The sequence below is a fragment of the Bos indicus x Bos taurus genome, chromosome 16 (assembly GCF_003369695.1).
Source record: "Bos indicus x Bos taurus breed Angus x Brahman F1 hybrid chromosome 16, Bos_hybrid_MaternalHap_v2.0, whole genome shotgun sequence".
NCBI lineage: Eukaryota > Metazoa > Chordata > Mammalia > Artiodactyla > Bovidae > Bos > Bos indicus x Bos taurus.
Genome location: NC_040091.1, coordinates 67,310,797 through 67,323,945, shown reverse-complemented (window position 1 = coordinate 67,323,945; position 13,149 = coordinate 67,310,797). Strand labels below are relative to the sequence as shown.

Below are 13,149 nucleotides of genomic sequence, written 5' to 3'. Positions count from 1 at the left end.
TGCATTGTGAAGAGGGATGTGGAGTTGTTAGTTTTACCAAACTTATTTGAACTTGATCCCTGTTTATTACCATCCACTAAAATGTTACAGAAAGTTTGATAAGTGCCCCTATGAAAGAACATCCTCCCATAAATTAAAGCATACACGGTTTCCAAACCCGTGAATGAGGGAATCAGGTTCTTTGATAGGTATGGAAACGTGCTCTGTTTTATAATCATGAACCATTTCCTTAAAGAGATTCTGCTATGGAAATTTTATCATGGTCATTTTACAAATACATCAACTGATTCCATTTATAATGCACAAATATTTGGATGTTTGTGTTTTGAACCCTTCCCTAGATGAACTCATGTCTTGATTTCTTATTCCAGATGGCGTGTGTTGCAGAAAATAACATAAACACAAAAGTAAACAGGAAAGAAGTCACGTAACTAATGATCAGCTTATCCAAAATTAGTTTCCACAGGTATACAACTACTGTGAAGTAAACAAATGAAGGGAATTTTATCATCTGATGTCTCTTGTTTTCAAAAGAGGGACTGCAAGGTGAAGTAATAAGCACAAAAATAGCACACTAATTTTTTCTCATTTTAGGTTGATTGTTTTAAGATGTTCTAATTTTAATCTGTTTAAACAAAATAGTAAAGCAAATGTGCAATTTTCCCGACATAATATACAGATAAGATAAAAAACTCTAAATATAAGATAAAAGAGGAATAACCTTAATGTTTTAATTAAATTGTGGTGTTTTAATTGTATACTAGATAAAACTTTTAATGAAGACTTTATGAATCAAGTTGAATACCATTTATGGTGAACCTTGTAACTTTTCATTCCAAACATACAGTCATTCTAAAACTTGGAAATAACCAGAAGGAGATAAATGGAGTCCATCTTGGTAAAAGTTTTATCTGAAAAAGGACTAATCAATTTAGTACATTCAGTCTAAAATGTAGTCATTTTTAATAATGCTGGTTTATAAACAATAAATTTGAATGAACTTGTCATTTATCTGACTGGATTTTTGACTAGTCAACATTCTGTATACATTTTTTCAGTCAGATAAATACAAAATAACAAGTATAATTTGATGAGATATACACTGACAATATTTAAAGTTCCTTCCAAAGTTCATTACTTTAAAATAATTTTGGGCTTCCCTGGTGGTTCAGACGGTAAAGAATCTGCCTGCCATGCAAGAGACCCAGGTTTGATCCCTAGGTCAGGAAAACATCCTAGAGAAGGGAATGGTTACCCACTCCAGTATTCTTGCCTGGAGAATTCCATGGACTACAGCGAGCTACAGTCCATGAAGTTGTAGAGTCAGACACAACTGAGCTACTAACACTTTAATAATTTTAGGTTAGAACAAATCAAAATTTCCCCCCAAAATAAATATTTAGTCTATTTAATATCATATTTTAATTGCAATATTAAAATATGTAATATCATATTTTAGGATGAAAAGAAGAAAGAGGAAAATGAAGAACAATCTGAAATAAGGTAAGCATAATGAAAGAGGTACACTTCCTAAGGGTACCAAATTTATCTAATAAAAATGTAGGATGTCCAGTTAAATTTGAATTTCAGATAAATAGCAAATGATTTTTATACAAGAATGTCCCAAATGTTACAAAGGAGCGTACTTATTCTCTCTATATATATATATACATATGAATTGAAATTCAAATTTAACTGAGCACTGTGCTTTACCTAGGAACCCTAACACTTCCAAATCTACTGTGAAATCACCAGGAAGTTGTTAAAATGTTGAGTGCAGAGCCTGTGCTGTGTAAACCACGGAAAGATCAAAGTAGTAACATAAAACAGATGTAATAAGTACACACAAGGAAACTTCCATTTTTACATCAGCAAGACAATGACTAATAAAACCAAAGGCTATGAGGAAGGGGGTGAGCAGAAGGGAAAGGCTTCTGAGCAATGTCAAGAGGCCTTTTCAAGTGTCCCAATTCCAGTTCAGTTGAGCAATTCTAGGCAAACATGATGCTGTCTCCTTTAATCTTCCTTTGCTATGGAGTAAAATACTAATGCTTCTTTCTGGTTCTAAATACTCTGTGAGGCTAAGTTTTGTTTTTTTTTTTTTTAAGCCCATCATCTCTCATCTATAAAGCCTAAGTTTCTAAAGAAGATGCATTTAACTGGTATTGCAATCAGATCAGATCAGTCGCTCAGTCGTGTCCAACTCTTTGCGACCCCATGAATTGCAGCACGCCAGGCCTCCCTGTCCATCACCAACTCCCGGGGTTCACTCAGACTCACGTCCATCGAGTCAGTGATGCCATCCAGCCATCTCATCCTCTGTCATCCCCTTCTCCTCCTGCCCCAAATCCCTCCCAGCATCAGAGTCTTTTCCAGTGAGTCAACTCTTCGCATGAGGTGGCCAAAGTACTGGAGTTTCAGCTTTAGCATCATTCCTTCCAAAGAAATCCCAGGGCTGATCTCCTTCAGAATGGACTGGTTGGATCTCTTTGCAGTCCAAGGGACGCTCAAGAGTCTTCTCCAACACCACAGTTCAAAAGCATCAATTCTTCGGCGCTCAGCCTTCTTCACAGTCCAACTCTCACAACCATACGTGACCATAGGAAAAACCATAGCCTTGACTAGATGAACCTTTGTTGGCAGAGTAATGTCTCTGCTTTTGAATATGTTATCTAGGCTGGTCATAACTTTCCTTCCAAGGAGTAAGCATCTTTTAATTTCATGGCTGCAATCACCATCTGCAGTGATTTTGGAGCCCAGAAAAATAAAGTCTGACACTGTTTCCACTGTTTCCCCATCTATTTCCCATGAAGTGGTAGGATCGGATGCCATGATCTTTGTTTTCTGAATGTTGAGCTTTAAGCCAACTTTTTCACTCTCCATTTTCACTTTCATCAAGAGGCAATAGCAATAAGTAAAAACACACACACACAATTAACATCACTGATTGTACAGTCAAGGGTTTTTATTTTGGATGAATTTAAAAAAGACACTGACTTTAACACAAATATTCATAGACCCATTATAGTTCATATGAAAGGGTTTGCATGGCAGGTTTATAATCAGATATATCTCATATCCTAGACTTTGATGCCACAAACATAAGGCAAAATATAGTGAGTTTCCACTTCTCTTGTTTAAAAACAGTGGTAAATTTTGCTTCTGCAGTTTCCCTTAAACTCAAGCAACAAACAAACAGCATTACCTAAACAAAAAGATCTAAAGCCATGTTCTAATTTTGACAAATATAGGTAGAATACTTCAACAAAGAGTAGCAGGAAGATTTTTGGAAATTTTTCCATTTACATTTTCATAGCCTTCTGTCAATGTTCTTAGGCAGAAATGATTGAAAAATGACACTTGGGCAGTTAAGAGAAACAAGATGGCATGATGAAGTAGAAAAAGTTTACGATGACAGGAGCATTATAAGAAAGATGATTATGTAGTCATTAGCTACCAAGGCAAATTTAACTTTTAATTTGGAACACCCATGGAAATGAAGAATCGAGGGAGGTATTCTCTAGTTTGGCTAACTGACAATCCTGAAAGTGAGTGGGTTCTTGATGAGATTCTTAAGGGACCTTAAGAAAGTTACCCAATCTTTCAGAGAACTGGAGGGACACATTCAATAGCCTGTTAATACATGATATTTCTTTTTCTCTGACTTTACTTCACTCTGTATAATAGGAACTCTATGGGGTCCAGAAGAGGACCTACGTGCAGGGCAGCAATGGAGACGCAGAGAGAACAGGCTGGTGGACACTGTGGGTGAAGGAAGGAGAGAGACGAATGGAGAGGGTTAACACTGAAACATATATTACCATACGTAACACAGATAGCCAGTGGGAATTTGATGCATGAAGTTGGAACTCAAACCAGGTGCTCCGTGACAAGCTAGAGCGATGAGATGTGGTGGGGGGAGGGAGGGAGGTTCAAGAGGGAGCGGACATATGTATACCTATGGCTGATTCATGTTGACAGTTCGGCAGGAACTAAAACAAAATTGTAAAGCAATTGTCTTCCAATTAAAAATAAATTTTAAAAAATTCGATAGGCGGAGGGACGCTGCAAATAGGTAAATTCGGCTGACTCTCACCCCTAGGGGGCAGGCAGTACTGCTCTGCACTCCCAGGGGCGGGGGGCGGGGAGGACTTCGTACGTAAGATTCCCTCCCAGCTCTGGGTCTGCTGAGACTTACTCCCTTTGCCAAGGAGAGACACCCACATGAGATTTGACGGAGGAAATGAGACAGAGACTGCGTTTGTGCTATTTCTACTGCCAAGCACTGTTGTGGGGGCGTTTGTGGGGGTGATTCTGAAGTGTTTTTGGAATCATTCCTAGATGCTTAGCCTGGAGCTTGCTCCTCCACGCCTCAGAACAGTTTTGTAAGCACTCAATTCCGTTCTTTAAACCCCTTTCGCTTAAACAAGCGAGAGGGTTTCCTGTTTCCAGTGAGTGACCCTTGACCAACACAGAGAAGCAAAGTCCCTCTCAATATTTCAATGAAAATTATTTATGCTGACACAACGATGCTGTTTCCTGTCCAGTGTATTTTTTTCTGCCAAAAAAACAATAATTCATGGTCCTTCCCCCATTAAAAAGAAAAGAAAGTGAACTCGTTCTGTTGTGTCCGACTTTTTGCAACCCCATGGACTGTAGCCTGCCAGGCTCCTTCATCCATGGGATTCTCCAGGCAAGAATACTGGAGTGGGTTGCCATTCCTTCTCCAGTGGCTCATCTGGATCCAGGGATCAAACCTGAGTCTCCCACATTGCAGGCAAACTCCTTACCATCTGAGCCACCAGGGAATTCCCTCCCCTCATTACATGAATGTTTTAAAATTGGATTATAAATGAGTTACTAGTAACAATAATTAAAATGCTCCTCCCCAGAAAAGGAAGAACAATCTCTTGAATTAGCTTCTGTGGGTTACACTTTGTGTACCTACCTGCGACAGCGGCATCCAATTCGTCTTCATCCAGGGACTCTTGCATGGTAAAGTCTCTCAAAGGAGACATTGGATAGGATGTATTGAGATTCAAGCCCAGCATGAAGTTGTGCACCTTCCCGGCACGTCCTTCTCTGGTATTGAACAAAGCTGAGTCACTCACCAAGGCCATGAGCATACGTTGGACCCAACTTGCTTGATTATCATTTTGGTATTCCCTTTCTGCTTCTTCATGTTCAGTGCCTAAGGAAAAAGATCATTATACATTGTCTAAAATCCATAAAAATGAAAAAAGATCTTTGGTCATGGAGTGTTAACATTAGGGGAATGCAGGCTCTCAGTTCCCCGACCAGGGATCAAACCCATGCCCCCTTGCAGTGGAAGCACAGAGTCTTAACCACTGAAATGCCAAGCAAATCCCTCCAGTTTTTGATTCAACAAATGTTTATTCATGTAAATTAATACAGTCAATATTTCAGTTAATCATTTTTGTTCTTAAATTGTTCTTACCTTTACCAACTTCCCTGGTGGCTCAGACAGTAAAAAGCTTCTGCCTACAATGCGGGAGATCCAGGTTTGACCCCTGGGTCGGGAAGATCCTCTGGAGAAGGAAATGGCAACCCACTCCAGTACTCTTGCCTGGAAAATCCCATGGATGGAGAAGCCTGGTAGGCTACAATCCATGGGGTCGCAAAGAGTCAGACACGACTGAGTGACTTCACTTTTCTTTTTTTCTACCCTTTACCTCTAGTCAGTTTGCTGCTGCTGCTGCTGCTAAGTTGCTTCAGTCGTGTCCGACTCTGTGTGACCCCATGGACTGCAGCCCACCAGGCTTCTCCGTCTGTGGGATTCTCCAGGCAAGAATACTGGAGTGGGTTGCCATTTCCTTCTCCAAATAGTCAGTCTAAAGGCTATATTCTTGGCAGTGTTACTTGTCTTATTCTTTGATTTCCAGAGAAACTTCTATTTTTCTATTTTTTTCCCTTTCCCCCATTCTTTTCTTTTCTTGGCTATGGCTATGCATAAGAGGGAATATCCATAGTAGCTAATCCCCTTTCTTTCCCAAGTTTCCTTCCCTGTCATGTTTAATAAACATCCAGAAATCATGCAAACTGAGAGCAGACAATTGAAGGATTCAACATATATTTGCTTCTCTATAAACACCCTCTGAAATGTCATTGCATTCTTGCTTATAAAGTTTGGGGTTTAAAAGTCTGTAATTTAAATTTATGTTTTCAAATGGCTTAGAATTTGACAATCTTCCCAAAGAAGCAGTTTTCAATGACTTTTTCCTTAAACTCGATGCACTCGTGACTACTACTGGGAAGCCATATTGTGTCATTATTTAGAGCACTGGTTCCAGAATCAGACTGCCCAGATTCCAATCCTCTCTCCACTGTTTACTAGTTAATTGACCCTTTTCAGTATTCATTTCCTCATCAGTAAACCTCATTGGGTTGTTATGAGGATAAATTAAGTTAATGCATTCATGCAAATTTCTTAGAAAAGTGCCTGGCCTACGTTAAATTCTCAGTAAACACTAGTCGGTAGGAGAAGTAGTAGCAGCAGCATCGTAATCATCATCATCAATATTCTTCATTCATAACTCAAATCTAAGAACATTGTATGGTAGAGGATAATCCCTTTACCTAGAACACTCCTGTTCAGATTTCTGGGAACTTTGAATATAAATATACATGCATAAATAAATCCATACATGTGTGTGTGTGTGTACTGAGAGAGGAAAAAGAGAATCTTTATTCAAACTTCATAATTTTCAATAAATGTTAACTAAACATACATAAAACCATAATATCTTCAAAAGATTAGCTTAACTGAGCTCAGTAAGTAAAGGGCTCTTTCTCTCCATAACCAATCCAGATTGACTGCATAGTCATGAAAAAACAAATATACACTCTTTTCTACTCCCACACTTTTCTAATGCCAAATATGACAAAGAAAATCTTTCACTAGAACAAATCAAGCTTTAAAAAAATGATTTATATCTTTAGTTACACAGGATATGAATAAGATACTCAATTATTTTCCAAAGATTTGGTGCTTCCTCTTCTTTTCCTTTTTCATCATCACTATTGTTGCTATTAAATTTATCTCACTTCTATACCAGCAATGGATCTACCTTCCATATGACATATTTGGAAATGGCAACAAGATAACATAAATGATATATTTTGCTTATTAGCTTTAATACTAATAGTAAATTTCTATTTATTAGAATTTAATTTAATTTTATTTATTTAATAATTTAAATTTAAAATATTTTTATTTTAAATTTATTTAAATTTAAATTTATTTAAAAAATTTAAAATTTAAAAAATAAATTTAATTAAAATAAATTTCACAATTTAAAGCCCTTTGTGTGCATTTGCTAGTTTTATAATTGCAGCAATTCTGTAAAGAGGAGGCAAAATGATGCCAATACAGATTTGAAAAAACTGAACCTGAAAATGCCTAAAAATCATGTTCAAAGTCACTTGACTAAATACAAAGAAGCCCTAAGAGAAGAAGACAAGCTACAGACTGGGAAAAAATATTTGCAAAAGACCCATCTGATAATGGGGTAGTACCCAAAATGTACAAAGAACTTTTTAAAACTCAACAATAAGAAAACAAACATCCTGACTTAAAAATGGGCAAAAGACCTTAACATACACCTTGCCAAAAAAGACCTACAGGGGACTTCCCTTGCAGTCCAATGGTCAGGACTTCATCCTCTGATGCAGGGGGTGCAGGTTCAATCCCTGGTCAGGTAACTAAGATACCACATACCTCCAGGCCAAAAAACCAAACAGGAAATAAAGCAATATTGTAACAAATTCAATAAAGATTTTAAAACCGGTCCACACACACAAAAAAATCTTTAAAGACATATAGATGACAAGTACATTTATGAAAAGATGTTTCATCACACATCATCAGGGAGATGCAAATGAAACCGAGATGACACTACACACCTATTAGAAATGTCAAAATCCAAAACAGACAACACCAGATGCTGGTTAGAATTTGAAACAACAGGACACTCAAATACTGATGGTGGAAAAGCAAAATGGTACGACCTCTTTGGAAGTTTCTTACAAAACTTAATTATACTTGTATCACATGATACCGCAAATCATTCTCCTTCATTTTTACCCAAAGGAGTTGAAAACTTATATGCACATAAAAATCTGAACATGGAGTTTTATAACAGTGCCATTCATAACTGCCCAAATTTGAAAGCCACCAAGATATTCTTAATGCATTTGAGAAGGAAATGGCAATCCACTCCAGTGTTCTTGCCTGGAGAATCCCAGGGACGGGGGAGCCTGCTGGGCTGCCGTCTATGGGGTCGCACAGAGTCAGACACGACTGAAGTGACTTAGCAGCAGCAGCAGCGAGATATTCTTCAGTAGGTGAATGGATAAACTGTGTAATAATACCCAGACAATGAAATACTATTCAATGCTAAAGAGAAATGAAGCCATGAAAAGACATGGAGGAAACTTAAATGCATAGGAAAAGGAGTACGTCAAGGCTGTATATAGTCACCCTGCTTATTTAACTTATATGCAGAGTACATCATGAGAAAACTGGGCTGGAAGAAGCACAAGCTGGAATCAAGATATCCGGGAGAAATATCAACAACCTCAGATATGCAGATGACACCACCCTTATGGCAGAAAGTGAAGAGGAACTAAAAAGCCTCTTGATGAAAGTGAAAATGGAGAGTGAAAAAGTTGGCTTCAAGCTCAACATTCAGAAAACGAAGATCATGGCATCTGGTCCCATCACTTCATGGGAAATGGAGAAACAGTGGAAACAGTGTCAGACTTTATTTTTCTGGGCTCCAAAATCACTGCAGATGGTGACTGCAGCCATGAAATTAAAAGATGCTTACTCCTTGGAAGGAAAGTTATGACCAGCCTAGATAGCATATTCAAAAGCAGAGACATTACTTTGCCAACAAAGGTCCGTCTAGTCAAGGCTATGGTTTTTCCAGTGGTCATGTATGGATGTTGAGAGTTGGACTGTGAAGAAGGCTGAGCGCCGAAGAATTGATGCTTTTGAACTGTGGTATTGGAGAAGACTCTTGAGAGTCCGTTGGACTGCAAGGAGATCCAACCAGTCCATTCTGAAGGAGATCAGCCCTGGGATTTCTTTGGAAGGAATGATGCTAAAGCTGAAACTCCAGTACTTTGGCCACCTCATGCAAAGAGTTGACTCATTGGAAAAGACTCTGATGCAGGGAGGGATTGGGGACAGGAGGAGAAGGGGACGACAGAGGATGAGATGGCTGGATGGCATCACCAGCTCGATGGACGTGAGTCTCAGTGAACTCCGTGAGTTGGTGATGGACAGGGAGGCCTGGCATGCTGCGATTCATGGGGTCACAAAGAGTCGGACACGACTGAGCAACTGAACTGAACTGAAGACAAGGAAGCCAATCTGAAAAGTTTATCCATAGCATGATTCCAACTAGATGACATTCCAGAAAGGCAAAATGATGGAGACAGTAAAAAGATGGGATTGCCAGGGGGGTGGGGGATGGGAAGCAGAGGGATGACACTATAATGTTAGATATGTGTCATTATACATTTGTGAAAACCTGAACACACAATATCAAGAGTGAACCCGAAAGCTTAGATTTTGGGTGATAATGATGTGTCAGTATAGGTTCATTGACTGTAATAAATGTACCTCTCTAGTACAGGATGTTGAAAGTGGTGGAGGTGATGTGTGTGGATACAGGGAATATATGGGAATTGTCTCTACTTTTTGCTCAATTTTGCTGTGAGTCTAAAACTATTCTAATAAATAAAGGTTATTTAAAAAGAAAAAAGAATATTAAGAGCTAATAAGAAGTCCTCAAAAACACCCTAAATACCATTCTCCAATGTTGGCTGGTATTGAAACCAAAGCAGCCATATTCAGAGGGTCCTTGAGCTTCTCAGCTTTAAGATAATCTGCCAGTACTGGTAGAGGTGATCAAATGTACTGATGATTTTGGCCATTTACCTAATAATCAATAAACCATTATTAATCTACTTGATGGTCCCAACATCAATACAGAATTAATTCTGTAAGTGGTAGGCATATGCTGTCCATCATTTTTTCTATCCCCCTTCATTAAAAGGAAATTCAAAATAGAAGGAAAAAGACCCGAACAACTGACAAATAACAGCCTGGCTCTGAAAAGAGAACTTTAATTTCAGTGTTGATTCAGCAAAGATAAAACAGCCTCTTCTAATAGCCTTACCTTAGCTGATGGAGTAATTAAGTTTTGGACAAAAAAGTATTTAATCTCTTTTAAAATCTAGATGATTTTATTCAAACTATAACAGGACATGTTCATCTAGTTGTTGTAAAATCTTCTTGTTTTGTTTTGTTTTTTGGTTTTTGAGCTATTGGGAACATTTGCCCAAATGGCTCTGTCCAAATGTAAAATCATTCCATTTTACCATAACAATTGCAACAAATATGCCAGATCTTTTCCAGAGCTCTTCCCTGACTCCACACGGACTACCGTGATCCACACAAGGTGAAAACTGCCTTGTCAAGGTGTAAAAGAACCTGTTTATACAACAAAGCGATACATGAAACACAAAGTTCTCAATAAATCTACTCCATCACTGATCCCCTTTGAGAGAGAAGTTTGGCAATGGGATATAAAGCTCAGGAATGGAGTGAGAACTTAATTTTTCAAATGTTACTTAATAATAAGATTTTAAAGGATGAAACTTTACTTAGTAAAGCTACATAAAAATGTTCCCACATCACCATTTCTATGCTTAGAAACCTAGTGCTCTAATCAGATTTGACACAGAATTTGGTATTTCTGTTGTGCCATCTCAGTTTGTTCTCTGTTCAACTGATAAAATTTTTGAGGTATATAAAATAAATGGAATAAGGCATACTTACATGTTGCATATTTTATTGCATATATGGCATTGATTCTGTCTGTATTGAAAGCTACAATTCTATCACTCCGTGCCTTAAGCAGAGACTACCATTAGTATCTTGAGTGAGAAAATCAGACAAAACATTCATAGTCTTTCCTAATGCAGTTCTTCCAGAGGAGTTTCCAGCTCTCTTACCTTTGGGTCCTTGTGATTCGTCATCACTGTCTGAGCTATCATTACTCACAATATGCTTTGCTGTAATATTTTCTGCGGAAAGAAAACAAAACAATGAAAGAATCTCAGGTGTCAAGACTCACAGTGAAATTTACTATAAGGAAGTACTCTCAGCAAGGCCACAGTGAGCTCTACTAGACTTATCAGTGTAAATCTAGATCAATGTAGTAAATTTAAATGTATTAGATTTATGAGTATTTTTCATACATATATTTTCTACATATCAGAAATAGCCAGTTTGGATAAAATGGAATTATAAAAAGTCAGATGCTTTTTACAAGGGCAACAAAAATTGAAACAATCCAAGGAACAAAGTATATAAAAGACAAAATATAGTAGCAAGTGGTTAAGTGTGAGAGTTTGGTATCACACCACCAGAGGGATGGTACGGGGAGGGAGGAGGGAGGGGCTTCAGGATGGGGAACACGTGTATACCTGTGGCGGATTCATGTTGATGTATGGCAAAACCAATACAATATTGTAAAGTAATTAACCTCCAATTATAATAAATAAATTTATATGAAAAAAAAAACAAATTTCTCATTGGAAAACAAAATGTCCCAGAGCACAAAAAAATAGTTTAGAATTTATTCATATGTGATTTAAAGGGGAGAATTTTTGTTTGTATTAATTCTTACAGGAAGAACAGCTTGATTATAGAATTCTTATTACCCAAAAGATACATTTTTCTTTAATTAAATATGTGAAAATGACGTTTATGATAGTCAGTATAGGGTAAAGCCAAAATCTACAATGGGCTACAACGGTTTTACTAAGATGAATGAAGTTACTAATATGAGGGGACTTTTTACTAAATACTAATGAATATTATCTACTGAAATGTGTGTTTTGGTTTCAATTTGTGCTTCTTCAGAATGTATTAAGAGAACAGTTACAAAAACTAAAATAGAAACCATAAAGCCTTAAAGATAAGAGTAAAATTTAGCATTATACCTAGCTCTCTTTTTTCAAGTAAAAAAGTACCCAAATTATGGAATACACAGACCATTTTATAATCATCATTTATAGAAAAATTAAACTTTGAGAGAACATTTATTTTACATGAAATCCTTTTCTGTAGAGTGACTTTTTTTTTTCCTTCTATTAGTCAATAGAATTTTTATTTTTTTGACTGACTTCAAATTTATAGTTTTCAGTGATAGAACCATTTGGGCTTTTAAACTCAGAAAAATGTAGGTATAACATTTGGTTTGCTCATATTACACTCCAATTGACCTTAAAATCTTTCTTTGAAAGAGAAAAATGAAACTAAAACCACCTCTGAGCATCCCTTTAAGAGGCAGAGTTTAGCTGGCCAATGGATGAAAGGGTCACCAGGAGTCCTGAGATTCCCCTCAATCACTCACCTCTCTGGTCTCATTCCTGGAAACCCTTCCCTAATCTGAGGTAACATGCATCCTGCCGGCCGGGGGTTCTCAGGACACAATATTCCCCTTAATTCTGACACACAGTGAAAGTAAAAAAGCTGCCAACCACTGGTCTCAAAGGGGACATCTAACAAAAAAGCATATTCTCAAGAATATTGAGTATAAACATTCTCCTTTTCCTCAGCCTTCAGCTATTGTCTCATCCAGCCTCAGATGTGTTGTTTCAGTCCTATTCTCTTCCTGTCTTAGGAAGAAAAAGCAACAAACCATGGGTTTATCTGGATTATTCAAGAAAGAGCAAGAGAAGCAAGCCTCACAAAAGGCAGCAATTCTGTTCTTTTTCTCTCCTTTTTATCTCTTGACTGAAATCTTCACATAGCTTAGAGAAGAATTTATTATACCCACAAAATTAAAGGTGAGAACAGGATATTCATCTGGGATACAGTGTTCATTAAAATAAGTCACTGTTCAGAGCATTTCAGCATTAAACACTTTGCCTTGCAGTTACCCTTAGGAGCATGTGGCTCTGTGGTTAAGGTCAGACATCGCTCCAAGTTCCACCAACCTTGGCTGCTTGTTCCCTGCATGATGCTCAGAAGACAGGAGCAAGTTAAAGGACAAAGTGCCTCTTTGGTTGTTTTTATTTTTATTCTAAAGTCTTTGACTCTAGGGATAT

General features: G+C 37.5%; 1 protein-coding gene across 1 annotated transcript in view; it reads right to left on the bottom strand.

Moving 5' to 3' along the window:
- PLA2G4A (phospholipase A2 group IVA) overlaps positions 1-13,149 on the bottom strand; it is a 174,333-nt gene that overhangs the window by 29,843 nt on the left and 131,341 nt on the right. The window contains exons 13-14 of the mRNA XM_027565600.1: positions 11,047-11,118; positions 4,949-5,191 (exon numbers count right to left, since the gene is read on the bottom strand). Of these exons, the coding sequence (XP_027421401.1) occupies positions 4,949-5,191; positions 11,047-11,118 (315 nt within the window). The remainder of the gene's footprint in view (positions 1-4,948; positions 5,192-11,046; positions 11,119-13,149) is intronic.